At 41.1% G+C, this 13913-nt stretch overlaps 1 protein-coding gene across 1 annotated transcript in view; it reads right to left on the reverse strand.

Annotated features, from left to right (window-relative positions):
• Positions 1-13350, reverse strand: part of MYOM1 (myomesin 1) — a 75339-nt gene extending 61989 nt beyond the window's left edge. Inside the window, exons 1-2 of the mRNA XM_075142046.1 lie at positions 12862-13350; positions 2894-3031 (exon numbers count right to left, since the gene is read on the reverse strand). Of these exons, the coding sequence (XP_074998147.1) occupies positions 2894-3031; positions 12862-13289 (566 nt within the window). The 5' untranslated portion in view covers positions 13290-13350. The remainder of the gene's footprint in view (positions 1-2893; positions 3032-12861) is intronic.
• Between the last annotated feature and the right edge of the window lie 563 nt (positions 13351-13913).

The following is a 13913-nucleotide window of genomic DNA, read 5'->3' on the forward strand; positions in this document are numbered from 1 at the left end:
CTGAAGATGCAGATATATGGCAGAGATTTCTAAAGACAGTTTTGAAAACTCAATTCAACGAATATGAATGTAGCTATCTACATTCAGTTTAAATGAATCAGTGGCATTTTCCTTCAAAGGCAAGCTAATATTATTTCCTCCTTAATTACAGTAGTTGATATCTCAGCAACTTCACAGTATGGACCCGCTCCTCAAGGCATAAAGCATCTTCTGGGAGCTGATGAATATCCTCACACTAATATAGGACTCAGCCTAGTCATCTGCAGCAGTGCTCCCCAGATGCTTTTAATCAACAGTATTAAACATTTAGATTTGCTAATCATTTCTTCCTGTTATAATCTTCCCATATCAAAGAGAAACATGTTCCCTAAAATGATGAATGCATCAGAAACAGCACACAGGGCCATTTAAGAATTGATTCTGCAGTCAAGTCTCAGAGGTTTCAGTAGAAAACACTTTTCAAACAGAAACAATGGGATCAAATGCCAAATGGCACACACAAAATATTATTTAAAGAGTATCTGCCATCTGCAGTCCTTTGGCATAGGACTTATTAGTGGTTGCAAATAGTTCCACGAGCCACATCCAGTATCTTTAGCACCTATGGTATTAAATCAAGCTCTGGGTGTTTTATTATCTAGAATACTGGCTGGCTGTCCTTAATTTTATCTTGCAAGGATTAGGGTAGGTGTTTAAGAACAGTTGTGAAGTGAATAATATGAGCAAGGGAGTTTTTTACAGCAGAATCTGAGGGCTCTGAAATAGAACCCAATAATGGAAACGGTGACACGGCGCTGAAGGTCGTCCAGCATCACGGGCAACAGCTCTGATGAACCCACAGAGAGCTGACCTTTATAAATAACTATTCCTCGTAAAAGCTATCTGCCCATGGGAAACAACACATCAATTTCACAGGAGAATTTGGGAATGACATATAACATGCACATGGTTCAGCTGTTATCTTTCAAACAAAAATAAATATCTGACAAGAATGTGGCACGCAACTTCTGCAGTCTTGGCATGCGGTCGTGAACATGATGCCAACAGAAAAAAAGGCTAAAACACACACCCCAACCATTTCATGCCATGTTGAGCTGGGCACCCTAACAGTCATCATATGCCCTTTTTATATTTTTTAACTAATTAAAAAAAAAATTATTTGGGTCATTTCAGTGGCACAAATGCACACACAACTTCCTGAGTTGCCATGTGCAAAAAGTAAGATTGATACCAACAACAGTAAGAAGAAGAATAGTAACAATGATGTAAGAATCCGACAGTATCTTTTAATGTAGGATCCCAAAGTATTGCACAGACACAAATAAATGAAGCTGCACACCATCACGCTGAGTTAGATATTACTGTACGCATTTTACAAAAAAGTAAAATAAAAAAAGATGACTTGTTAAGATTTGTTAAGATGTTAACATGATGTGTTAAGATCACAGGGGCCTGTAAAAAAGCTCAGATCATCATCCAGGAGTACTAGCCATCAGTCATGATTTTCAACTATTGACCAACACTATAAATTTTACTTTTGTAGACTCAAGACACAATAAAAAGGGAGGATGTTTGTGCTTGAGGGCATGGGAGACAGATGATGGTGAGCTGCAAATCTACTGCTACGTAAGCAGAAACACTGGGTGAGATGCAAAGGTAGTGAGAAGCCTTGAAAATATGTTACCACAGGTTTGGTGTGAGACATATTTATGTATTTCTATCACAGAAGATATAGCTGAAACTCCAAAGCAATGGTTTAAAAAGGCAACAGTGTGTGCTTCTGAATGTTGGTTGCATCAAAGGGCAGTGAATCCGACACAGAAATCTACGACGAGTGAGAAAAAAATTACTCCAGGATAGTGGGAAGGAATTGATAAAAACCTAAACTGCTGGTCTTATCACAAAAGCATCACAAATGCTCAAAAGGCCAAAGCAATAACATCTCCCACTAACGAGGTGGAACTTCATTTCACATGAAAGCACAAGTTTGGACACAAAGCAGAAGTGACACTGAATGTTGATTAAGCAGTAGACAGAAAAGCACTGGCTCCCAGAAACAGCTTGGAAGTGTCCCATGAAAAATGCTGTGCTGCGGAAGAAAGACAAGTTGAAGGAAGGTTTCTGTTCAACTGCAGGTGGGCAAGAAATTTTTCTCCTGGCCTCCAGTCAGGAACCAGTTTTCCACACCACACCCCAGTATGTATTAATCTGAACAAGTGACTGTGCTCGAACTGCCGGAGACTCTTAATAAAATCAGTATGCCATACCCCAAAAAGGGCAGGGGAGCCTCCTTGCTCATGTTGGTTCTGGCTTCCACATAAAGTTCACATTCAGCTTTACTGAGGACACTGCTGCAGTAAGATGTATGACATCAGTAGTAACCATGCAATAAATACCACCAACACGTGCGATCAGTATGAATCATTACGATGGAGTTAAGAAAGTATTTGGTTTCGTTCCAGGTTTTCCCTGTGCCAGGACAAAACATTAGCACATCATTTCATTGTTTCTATGTTTAATGCTCGGTAAGAGACATTGAATTACAGAACAAGTCTTCAAACCAAAAGAATAAGCTAAATAATGTGGACAACATGCTTGTCCGGTTCCCGATAAGCAGGGTTATAATTATATCTTAATTTCATAGAAAGTGGCCCTGGCGATGTGTTCAAAACAAAGTCCAGACACCTAGGTTGATTTGTCCTGGCTCTGGAGGATCAGTGTCTGATTTTCTGCCAGTCAGTTGACTTCTCTTTGTCTTTTTATCACTCATGTGAAGTGCAAACAATCATCTTGAGATCCATGAGTGTAAAAAAAGATTAATGGATTTGTTATGTTATAATTTGTTAATAAAATATCAGAAACAAGATACCAAGCAAAAGGAAAATGAACATACCGTCCTGTGAATATGGGCACTGAGTAGTCTATGGCTTCATTCTCTTTGTCCTCAGATACCAAATTCTGTTTTGCTCTCTTTGCTTTGGGACTCATCTTATAGGATTGATCTTCAATCATTAAATTGGAATCTTTTAGTCTGAAATAAAAATAATATTGTTAAATGCAGAAAAAAAAGCTGTTAAGAAACACTCCAAAATAAGATTAAAGTACTAAAAAATTTTACTCTCTTGTTTGATGAGCAAGAAAATATAATTTTTAATAGCCATGGCTTCAGCGTTATTAAACACATAACTAAATGCACTTTTGACAAACTCATCATTACAAATAAAACACTGATGCCCCTTGATATTAAATCTAGAGAGAATAAACAATATAGCTGATAGCAATGCACATTAATAGCTTCTTCGTTTGGGACTTAGAAAGTTGTATAACCAGTCTTGGTAGATCCTGAAGTCACTGAGACCACTGAGTAATTCTAAAGATTGTATCTGAACTCAATAACATCTACTTTTCCAAAATTTACAGTCCTGAAATTGTCTGGTCCCCAATCGAAATGTTGGTGTGCAAATATATTAAAAGTAATAATGCATTTAAATCTCTCTGCAGAAATTGTAGGGCAGCATATTGCTCAGTAACCAGTGTTGCCATTCCCACTGCTCTCCCATACCACCCCAATCCGTTGAAAGCAGAGAGCTGAGTGAAGTAACACCATTTAACATAGCACAGATAAATGGAGAATGAGTGGAAAGAAAGAAGAGCAAACCAAAGGGAAGGCTTCCCCTCCCCACCAGCCTGGGAGGAATTCTGAAGAGTGTGAAGCATATTTGAGGCAGTCATTTTGGGTTCATTTTTAACATGGTTACAAATTGTGTTAACAAAGCTCCAAATACCTGCGTCCTCCTTTCCCAATGCAACACATCTCTATTTATCTCCCAGGTCTATGGAATATCCTAATTAGCTGTCAGCCTGTTATAAATCCCCAAAGTGTCTATTCATCTCTGTCTCAACATCGCCAAAGGAAATCATATGTGAGTCTGCTTCTGGTCTGGAGATTTGTCTACACAGCATAAGCTCACCACTTATGTGCACAGATATAGGAGCAGAATTAAGACACGTGGTTTCTCAGCAAGGTTCGTTAGCCCAGACATGTACCACTAACATGGCTAACCTGCCTCCCATACCCTGGGTAGCTTACAGTGGTGTCTCTACACAGCATGCTGTACACATATAATCAAAACGCATGCTAGCACTGGGCCCCTGAGAACGTTACACATGTATATTGCAAGGTTACAGGCACATACTTGGGCTAATGCTTTCCTTAGGCTGCAGCCATGTAAAAGTACCAAGCTCCAGAGGTGCCACCAACACAAGTCATACCAGCAAGAGTGCTTAATTTCCAAAATATATGTTAATAATCTATCCATGTGAGACTATGTGTGAGATCACACGGGTCCAGTTTCATTCTCCCATCTTTCCTTCCTTCGTTTCTTTGTGCCTGTCCCTTTGTTCACACCGAGTTCTCTCCCTACCAAGTGCCTGTTCCCTCAGTCTCCTGTTCTCTAGCTCTCTTAATGGCTTTCTTACTGTCACCTCTTCTCCTTCTCCATCTAGTTCCTTGCCTGAACTTCACATCCCCTCCCACATCTGCTTTCCAGCCCTCATCTCTTTGCCCTCCCTCTGCCACTCCCAGCACTGTCAGTAAGAGTTTCCCTTCCTTTCTGCTTAGTCCCCATCTCATGAGACTCGACTGTATTTGGCTCGCCCAGCATCGCAGTGAGGCAGCCCTCTCCTCTCTGCTCCCCGGGTGCCCACTGTATAGCCACCGTCACCGAGCCTACAGCACCACTGCCAAGAAACGCTCGGTACAGGGGGGTAAAAGCAACTGTGCACCAGTTCTCCTGCCTTCCTCCTCCCCCTGTATCCTGGTTTCGATGCAAACAACAGCAGGGAGGGGCTGTGGCACACACTGCAGGACCGGGGCCAAGGGTTTACCACGTCAGGCACCACTGGGTCAGCCAAGGCTCAGACCAAGCCTACAGGAGAGAGATGCTGTCTGCTCCGGGGTCTGATGCCAGGCTTTGCCCAAGGCAGCCAGGGAGGGAGTCCAAGGGAGGCGGATCCAGCCTTAGGGACCGAAATCCAAGGAGAAAACACTTGGGAACAGTCCAGGCAGAGTAAAATAAAAAGGAAGAGACAGAGTGAAACAGGGTACGCAATGGCCTCACTCCCAGGTTGGGCAACGATGTGGTACAATCGCTATGGCAAATGCATTGGGAGAACTTGTCAAATAAGTGGTGAGAAACATCAAAGGCAAAGTATTTTCATTATTTTTCATAACTGAGCTATAGTCTGTAAGGAGCTGCAATTCTTTACTTAGCAGGTGACTTTTATGTCCTGTCCTATTTTAAAATGGGACAAACCTGGAATTTTGACTCTGCCATCAGATTTCCTAGGGGCTTTAGGCTGAACTCTTTAGGAGGCCACTTGATTCCTGGTTGTTTCTAGATCAAGAAGGATCACAATATCTTTTGAACCTCAGTTTAAATGTCAAGAAGTTTCTATTGTCATAAAAGTAGATGAAACGTGGTGAAAATTTCAGCTTAGGCATTTTCAGTACTGTTAAATCCAGACTAGCTCTTTGTTCCTAAAGGAGAATTTGGCCGTCCTGTCAGTTTAGTTTTCAGTTAAGGTCCAGATTACACACTCATGTACGGAACTAATGGGGAGAGTACATAGCAGTTCCCATCACTCTATTCTAGGCCTTTTTTGGATGTCTTTCCAACATGGGGTTTTTTTTCCTATCTTTCACTTACAACTCTCCTAAATTATTTGAAAAGGAAAGAATAAATTGCTATAGGTTCTATGGCTGTTCTTTTAATCAAACACTCCAAATGTTTGAAGTTGAATATCTCACTTTCATTTTTTCTGCCTTCCACAGCTGGCATTATGAAAATATCCCCCAAATCCTTCCGATTAATGCCAGAGATCTCCATCACAATGAAGCCTGGGAAACAGGGATGGAACTAGGACTTCTGTTGAGGTATGATGACTACCTCATGAGTATACCTCATAAAGTATGATGAGGTATGATGATAAAAACACTGTACATGCGCAGCTGATTCCCACTCTCTTCCGAGTTTTCTAAACCGCATGTCTCTTGATTAAGGCACCTTTCGCTGCAGCCATCTGACTATTTTTTGGATTACTACTCCTGAATCCTTCGTGTTATTGCATCCTTTGGTCGGTCCTCATGTGTATGTGCTCAGGACGAGAAAAGTACGTTTCTAGATGCCTTTTCCTCTCTTCTTCTTTCTCTGGAAGGGGCAGCTGCAGCGAGAGTTGTTGTGGCGTCTTCTAAGAGCAAGGGTTGGGTCCCAATACCTTGTAGTGGTGCAGAAGAGGGAGCACTCAGCTATCAAAAGCGCAGATGATAATTGTGAGTTGAATAATGGATCCATGTGGATCCTGTAATTGTCTGCTGTTCTCAGATTGCTAACACAACACTGCGACCAATTTACTTCAGTCATTTGCTCTTCCAGATACTTGACCTGGACTAAGCAAGGCCCCAGTGAGAAGTGTTTCACTGAATAATGCCAATGGTTCTTTTAGACCAGTTTCCTGTTCCAGCAGTGGTCAAGAACAGGTAAAAAGAAAGTTTATGTAGAGAAATATCTCCCTTGATAAATCCTTCCGGTTTCAAGGAAAGGCCTAGGGACATCCTGAGCCAGAGGTGGCATCCTGGCTGTAGCAGTGAGCTTACAATTTATTTGTATATGAAGATGGCACTTTCTTTTGAACCTGTTTTAATCTGCCACTTTATAATCTCTTCTGTGCTTACATGCTGCTCTGTGTGAAAAATCGTTCCTTGTTCACTCTGCACATCTTTCACTATTATATACATTAATGTTACATGCCCACGTTTGCCTCCTTCCCAAGGTAAGAGCCCCAGCATCTTACCTTCTCCCAACGGAAGGTATTCCATGCCTCCCACTACCCTCCTTGCTGATATCTGACCCTTTTCTAGTTTCAAACTGTACTTTTTGAGATGAGATGATCAGAACTGCACCTAGTATTTCAGCTACGAGCATACCTTGGATTAACACACTGACGCAATATGCTTTCTGGTTTATTTTCACTTTCTCTCACAGCTGTTCCTAAATTTCTAATTGCTTCATGACCACATCGGAGCATCCAGCTGGTGTTTTCAGAGAAGTATCCAGAGTCACTCCAAAATCTTTTTTAGAATTGCATTGCAGAAACCAAGAGCTCAGATGAATAAATTTGAAGCAGCAGAAAATGTTTCTCCTTTCCAAATCCTCTTATCATTCTTCCTCTTCCGTTCAGGCAAAGCTATATGGAGGCTAGTAGAAATGCATATTCAAATGCAGCTCTTTGCATGGGAAAACAAATTGATCACTGTTTCTCTCATGAGGTTTATTTCCCTGTTTTCCTTTTTTGTTATTACTATTTCTTCCTGTGCAACACAAAAACCAAACCCTGCCTACAACCATTATTTAGGTAGCCCAGAGGACTCTGCTTTCTTGAACCAGATTCTAAAATCTTGGCCTTTATTTTAAAATGTTCCAACCTTTTACCTGATATGTGGAACAGAACCTCCCCAGAGGAGAAGGAACAGGGTATCAGTGCTCTCTAGTTTCACAGGGAGGAACAGTACCATGACCTTTTAACAGCTTTCAGCCTCATTTGATATGCCCAGCTACCAGATCAGATACTATCTGTACTGCCTTATCAAGGTTGGTGTCCCAAGCCTACTGTCCTCATTTCTTGATGGTTTTCAGCACGTTAGAATATCAATGCCAGCATTTTCCTAGTTTCTCGGTAGAGTCACAGAATTGGGAATTGGGTGACTGTAAATGCTAAAGGCACAGGCATTGTCCTGTAGAGATGTACAAAACAGAAGGACACTATTAGCTTTTCCCTCTAGCCCAACAGAGGAACTAAAGACAACAACACTGTGCAGGGCCTCTGAAAATCACAAACAGAGTTTTTGTTTTGATGTCTTATTCTCAGATAGACATATACTTCAATGTGTTGGCATTGCCCTTGTTTCTGTGCCTGAAGGGACAGGTTTCCCACCCTGCACAAAGAGAGTCTGCGCCCAGTGGATGTAGAAATGTGTTGTAGGAGTGGACCACAACACCCTATTCCTTAGTTATTCACCCCTGCATGAAAAGGCACCTGTAAGCCCTTTTACACCTCAGGAAAATCATGTATCTTGTCCTTAGCATGCTTTTGTTACGTCTCTCTCTCACTTTATTCCGACAGCAGAAAGGGATGCATTTGGTATACACGATGGATGTACCAGCTGTACCTGCCGGAGGAGCTCCATTAGTCAAGAGGCATTTTCCAGGCTCTCTTTCTAGCAGCTGCTTCTTTCCTAATATGCAATGTTTGAATTTACTCACAGTAAAGAGGAGATAGTGGATTGGCAAACCCAGTTACAGGAAAGAAACAAAAAAGGATTTTCAGAAGAGAGCTCTTTAAAGCCAACCTCTAAAGATGAGAGGTACTCTCCGGTGACTATATTCATTTTAAGTTGCTGACAGTTGTCACAGGCCCAGGCAATATTGCCAGCAATAATCACGCTGTTCCCTAACACAGCTTCCACAACAAATTTTTTTTAAAGGGGAATTGTTTCCACTCAGCAGGTCTCATTAAAACAATTTCCATGCTTGGCTATGACGTTTGGAAGCCACCTTCTTAACCCTCACCTATAATAAACCAAAGGATGAGCAGTGCCAAGATCATGGTCTTCTCATGTTTCTTGAAGTGTATTATTTACTCAGCCCTGTCCCAATCCTGGTTACGATATTGCTCAGAGGAGCATTCACTCTTATTGTTTGGCAGCCTAATTAATTGCAGGTTAGTAAGGCATCTCTCCTCTGTTTGCTGGGTTCACCTGAATTATGCCATGTCTTCTTTGCTATTTTGCTTGAACTGCAAAATATATGCAAATGCCTGAGCCACACCAGTAACTTCTGTTTTCTCTCTGAGCAAGTCTCTGGCCCATTTGGTGGCAGATAACCTGTCTGTGACACAATGGGATTATCTGATGCTGCTGAGGCCAGGAAAATAACACATGGAAAAGCAGTGAAAGTTTGAGCAAAGGCAAATGACTGAGCTTCCAAAAAAAGAGGTAAATGGGTTTAATCCAGCAGTCCCATTTGACAGGCCTGTAGTGCTATAAGCAGCTTTGCAGACCTGACTCAAAGCTTCTCAGAAGCACACGGAGGATGGAGCAGTGCTGTGGGAAGAAGGTTCTGCCACAGAAGCCAACCTGCCCACGCCGGCGGCCCCTGAGGATGGGACAGGGAAGAGGACGGGTGGCCACAACAACAGCTTTTGGAAGAGAGCTGCCACCCCTCGCCTGTACAAACCCTGCCTGCTCCTCAGGGGAAGCAGCACACCTCCTGGCTCTGCGGAGGCCAAAGAAGCAGCGTACGGCTACAGGCGGCCCCGCAAGCTGGTAGGAGGGCTAGGTGTGAAATGGCAACCTTTACACAGTGAAACTCGCTTTCTTTTAGGAGCCCAGGGTTTTGTAGCTTTGGCAAACTGTAACCAGCAAAGCTGCAAGATTCCGTACTTGCTCTTCGTTTTGCCAGTTTTCATTTCTCTCCTTTTACTTCTTCAAGCTGTCATGGTGTAAAGACAACTTGAAATGTGGGGAAAGGACAGCCCACTTGCAAACAGAGACTATTTTGTCCTCATGAAAAAGCAAGCTGCAGCTCCTTCAAGCTGTCTATGTCCATGCTCTGGGCATGTTTTCCACTCAAGCGAGGCTTCAACGTCAGAGAATTGGGTTCAGGTCAAGGTCTTGCAGGTTACCTAGTCCCTAGTCCTTCTCCACTGTTTTCCCATATGTCCTGGTTTCGGCTGGGATAGAGTTAATTTTCTTTCTAGTAACTGGTATAGTGCTGTGTTTTGGATTTAGTATGAGAAGAACGTTGATAACACACTGACGTTTTAGTTGTTGCTAAGTAGTGTTGACACTACTCAAGGACTTTTCAGCTTCCCATGCTCTGCCAGGTGCACAAGAAGCTGGGAGGGGGCACAGCCAGGACAGCTAACCCAACTGGCCAACGGGGTATTCCATACCATATGATGTCATGCTCAGCATATAAGGCGGGGGGGGCGTGGTCCGGGAAGGGGCGATCGCTACTCAGGGACTGGCTGGGCATCGGTCAGCGAGCGGTGAGCAATTGCATTGTGCATCACTCATTTTTTATATTCTACGAATTTTACTTTTTTTTTCGATTCTCTCCCCCATCCTATTGTGGGGCGAGGGGTAGGGTGGGGAGTGAGCGAGCGGCTGTGTGGTGTTTGGCTGTCTGCCGGCTTAAACCACAACACCGTAATAAATTCCTCACATAGCACTAACTGCATGTCAATACTCTTGATTTATGAACACTCTCTTCTATATGGCGGCTACAGAAAAGGATGAGACTTAAATTTTGCAAGTATAGTAAAGTTTAGCAGAAGCTATTTTAGATAAAAATAAGAAGTGACCTGAATAAAAGCTTAGTATTTGAATAGTATACTTTTCCTTTTGGGTTTAACAGGTTTTTTTCACAAAACTGTAGCCATTATACATAAATGTATATTTGATGTTAAAATCCAGTGATATGCAATAATCAATTGTTAGCTGAAGAATTTTATCTGGATTTGGATTCGTGTGTCCATTCAAGTTTCAAGCAACCACCACTGTTATAGGTCATTTAGATACAGCATTTCAATTCAAGGCCCTTTCTACTTTTTGAAAATTGAAAGACTCATTTTCTTTTTTTCTTTTTTGCTACACCATTCCTTTCACACAGATGAAAACAGAAAGTCTTTGATTTGCCCAATTTATTTTAGTAACACTTTTTGTCTCCACATTATCCCTTGAAGTGTTTTGGGCTATCTGGGGAAGACAGTACAAACTTGGAAAGAATTACTACTTTAACTGTGTAGTCACATTATTTGTTCTACTTTATCTCTTGCAAATTGCAGCAAAATGGGCTGCAAAAAACAAATAAATACCAACATAGAGGCCATATTAACCATAAAATTAGGTTAAATATTGAGATTATAATTCAGAAATGTATTCTCTCGTGTATTAATTAAGTTTTGTGCAAGAGAGTTTTAAATCATGTGGGTCTAATCTCCTAAGTCCTAGTTTTACATAGCGGCACTGAGTTTCTCAAACCTCCAACACAAGGACAGGATCACAGGAAAAAAGAAGTTACAGTGGAGACATTCTTATCTCTGATTACCAGGATAGTATATCAATCTGTTGGCAACTCCTGTACTACAGAGTAGCTTGGAAGTATCACCAGATACACTATTACAAAACAAAAGCTATTATCTCAAACAAAACCTCAGGAAACCTGGAAATGTTTTAAGTTTTCTCCCAATTAAACAATTCCATTTCCTTTAATATTACTTTGCTGGCGTTAAAGGATTTCTTGCTGAGAACATACAGGTTTCAGAAGAAACTCATCTGACAAACCAGAGTCACGGAAGTGTTTGTGACTGGGACTTGGAAGCAGGTTTTTTTACAATCATTTTTTGCAACTTCAAGTAATATTCCCATTTCTTATGGGAACATTTTCTATGAGAAGGAGGAGACTTTGGGTTAGCGTCAACAACAGCATGTAGGCACAGCTGCATCACTGCAGAAATTTGGGATATCTTCCCCTATCCAACTATCTCTGGAAACATAACCCTCAGTCCCAGCAACTCCAGTTTGCTTCCCTTCATCAGCAGATTATAAATGAGCTTCTCACTGCTCCGCTCAGTGGTTAATTATTTGCACAAGTGAAATTGTTTCGACAGCAAAGACTGGATATTACCCAGCCCAAGACAGTCAAGTAGTCAAGTCATTCATCTGGGCTCCAACAGCCTGAGGTTCGAATTCCTGAACAGACCCTGGCAAATAGAGACTTGACCCTGAACTTCCTGAGAGCCAAATGAAGGCTGTAATTACAAGGTATTGCGGTACAGGTAGTCTTTCCCTCAGTGATTTTGGCTGAAATTCCATCTTTATCCACCATCCTTAGAGGATATTCAGTTTTCAAAATTTAAATTTTCTGAAGGACAAGTCTTGATCAGTTCTGCTAATAATACTCTAAATTTTATATTAATGTAACAGCGAGTAGATGTTTTGGGCTATAATTTGTTGATCATTTCCTCTATTGCTAACAGCTGCTCTAATCTTACTTTAATACTCCCCTAATTTCTGTAAATCTCTGAGATACATGCAAATAATGTGAGGCTATGATATCTAAAATATTCTGCTAATGTAATTGCTTGAGCAATATTTATTTTTTTAATTAAACAAAAAATGTGGCAGCTAAGCATAACTGCTTTTCTAGTGCAAGATGAACACAAAGAAAGTATTCCTGCTTTGAAAACAGTGTGCCTCAACCAATATACAGTGTGAAAATTTCAATTTCTTGAATCACTCAGCATAAAAGTGAAACCATTAGGCCAAAGAAGAATTATTTAATTATATATGAACATGTCAGCTCAAACTTGCGTGAACAGCCCTAAGTTCTTTTACTGCTCCAACCTGGCCACATAAGAGCCAGCCTCAAACCAAAAGCTATCTCAACACTGTATATTAAATTCAGCTGTCCTAATATGACTAAACAACTTGGAAGGAAAGGTGGCTCATGCCTAACCAGTTTGGAGCGTGAATATGTCATCATTCAGCCACATCAGCATTGCCAGTGCTCTTCTTATGCCAATCTAACCATCACACATGAATTAGTCCAACAAACTAAGCTGACCACGGTCCTTCCCATTGCCAAAGCCAAGGGAAAACACCAAGCCTGGAAAATACATTAACACCAAGTCACAGAGATAATTTCTGTGGAAGAGGAGGAGAGTTTTGTCATTGATTTCAATGGGAGGTGGTTGGACATTTTTGTTTCAGAATATTGTTTTAAAGACGGGTTTACTTACCCAAGACTGTAGGCTTCAGATCCCAGCCTGTAGGCTGCAGCCAGCTTGTTGATGGATTCAGATCCATGGCTGTAGGCTGCTGAGCTCTTGCTGAGGGATTCAGAGTCAAGACTGTAGGCAGCAGATCTTTTACTTTGTGCAGCAGAGTGATCATAGGCTGTAGATCCATAGCTGTAGGCTGCAGACTCAAGGTCATAGGCTGAAGAGCCATGACTATATGCTGCTGAAGAGTCAAGGCTGAAGTCTGCTGCAGATGCATGGCGATAGCCTGCAGAGCCCCTAGCGTAAGCTGTAGATCCTTGAGCATAGACAGCAGATTTGCTCTTTGTTTCCTTTTGGTACTGGCTTACAGTGGACTGCAGTGCTTTATGGCGGTACGCACGGTCATAGTGCTCATGGTGTCTTTGGTAGAAAGGTAAAGACATCATGGGTGTCTTCTAATTTTGTTTTTTACTGCACGTTTCTGAGTGTAAATAAATGGGACAGTGTCTGAAAAAGAACAGATCAAACATAAGGACTGTTATCAAAGAAACTTCTGAGTTAGCAAATAATACACAACTTAATACAAACTAACACAGAACTTAAAACTTCAAAAATCAAATGCAATGAATTTAGGGTTATCCTTTTATGATGTGTTTTAGACTTTAAGGTAGGCTAGTATTTAAGTTTCAAGACGCTCTATGTCATTCATCATGATCAGAAAACCTTGCACTATTGTGTCTGTTCATTAGTAGTTGGTCTCCCTGGAACTGCAAACAATTCAAGTTTTACATGCTCAACTTCTCAACATTACTGCAAACTAAAGACATTTTATGTGCTCAGCTTCTTCAGAGATAGTGTAAATGTTTTTGTTAAATTACAAAAGAGAGAATAAAGTAATAAATTATTTAAAAAGGCATGAGCAATTCCAACAAGGCTATATAAGCTGAAATAAAAACATATGAGCATTTCATTCATTTTTGTAATCCAATTTTCAGATTGAATGTAATATTCCGTTTAATATTATAACAGTGAATTAAAAACTTCAAGTTTGAGAAGGATGTCACTTTTTC

This window comes from Calonectris borealis, chromosome 2, assembly GCF_964195595.1.
Source record: "Calonectris borealis chromosome 2, bCalBor7.hap1.2, whole genome shotgun sequence".
Taxonomy (NCBI): Eukaryota; Metazoa; Chordata; class Aves; order Procellariiformes; family Procellariidae; genus Calonectris; species Calonectris borealis.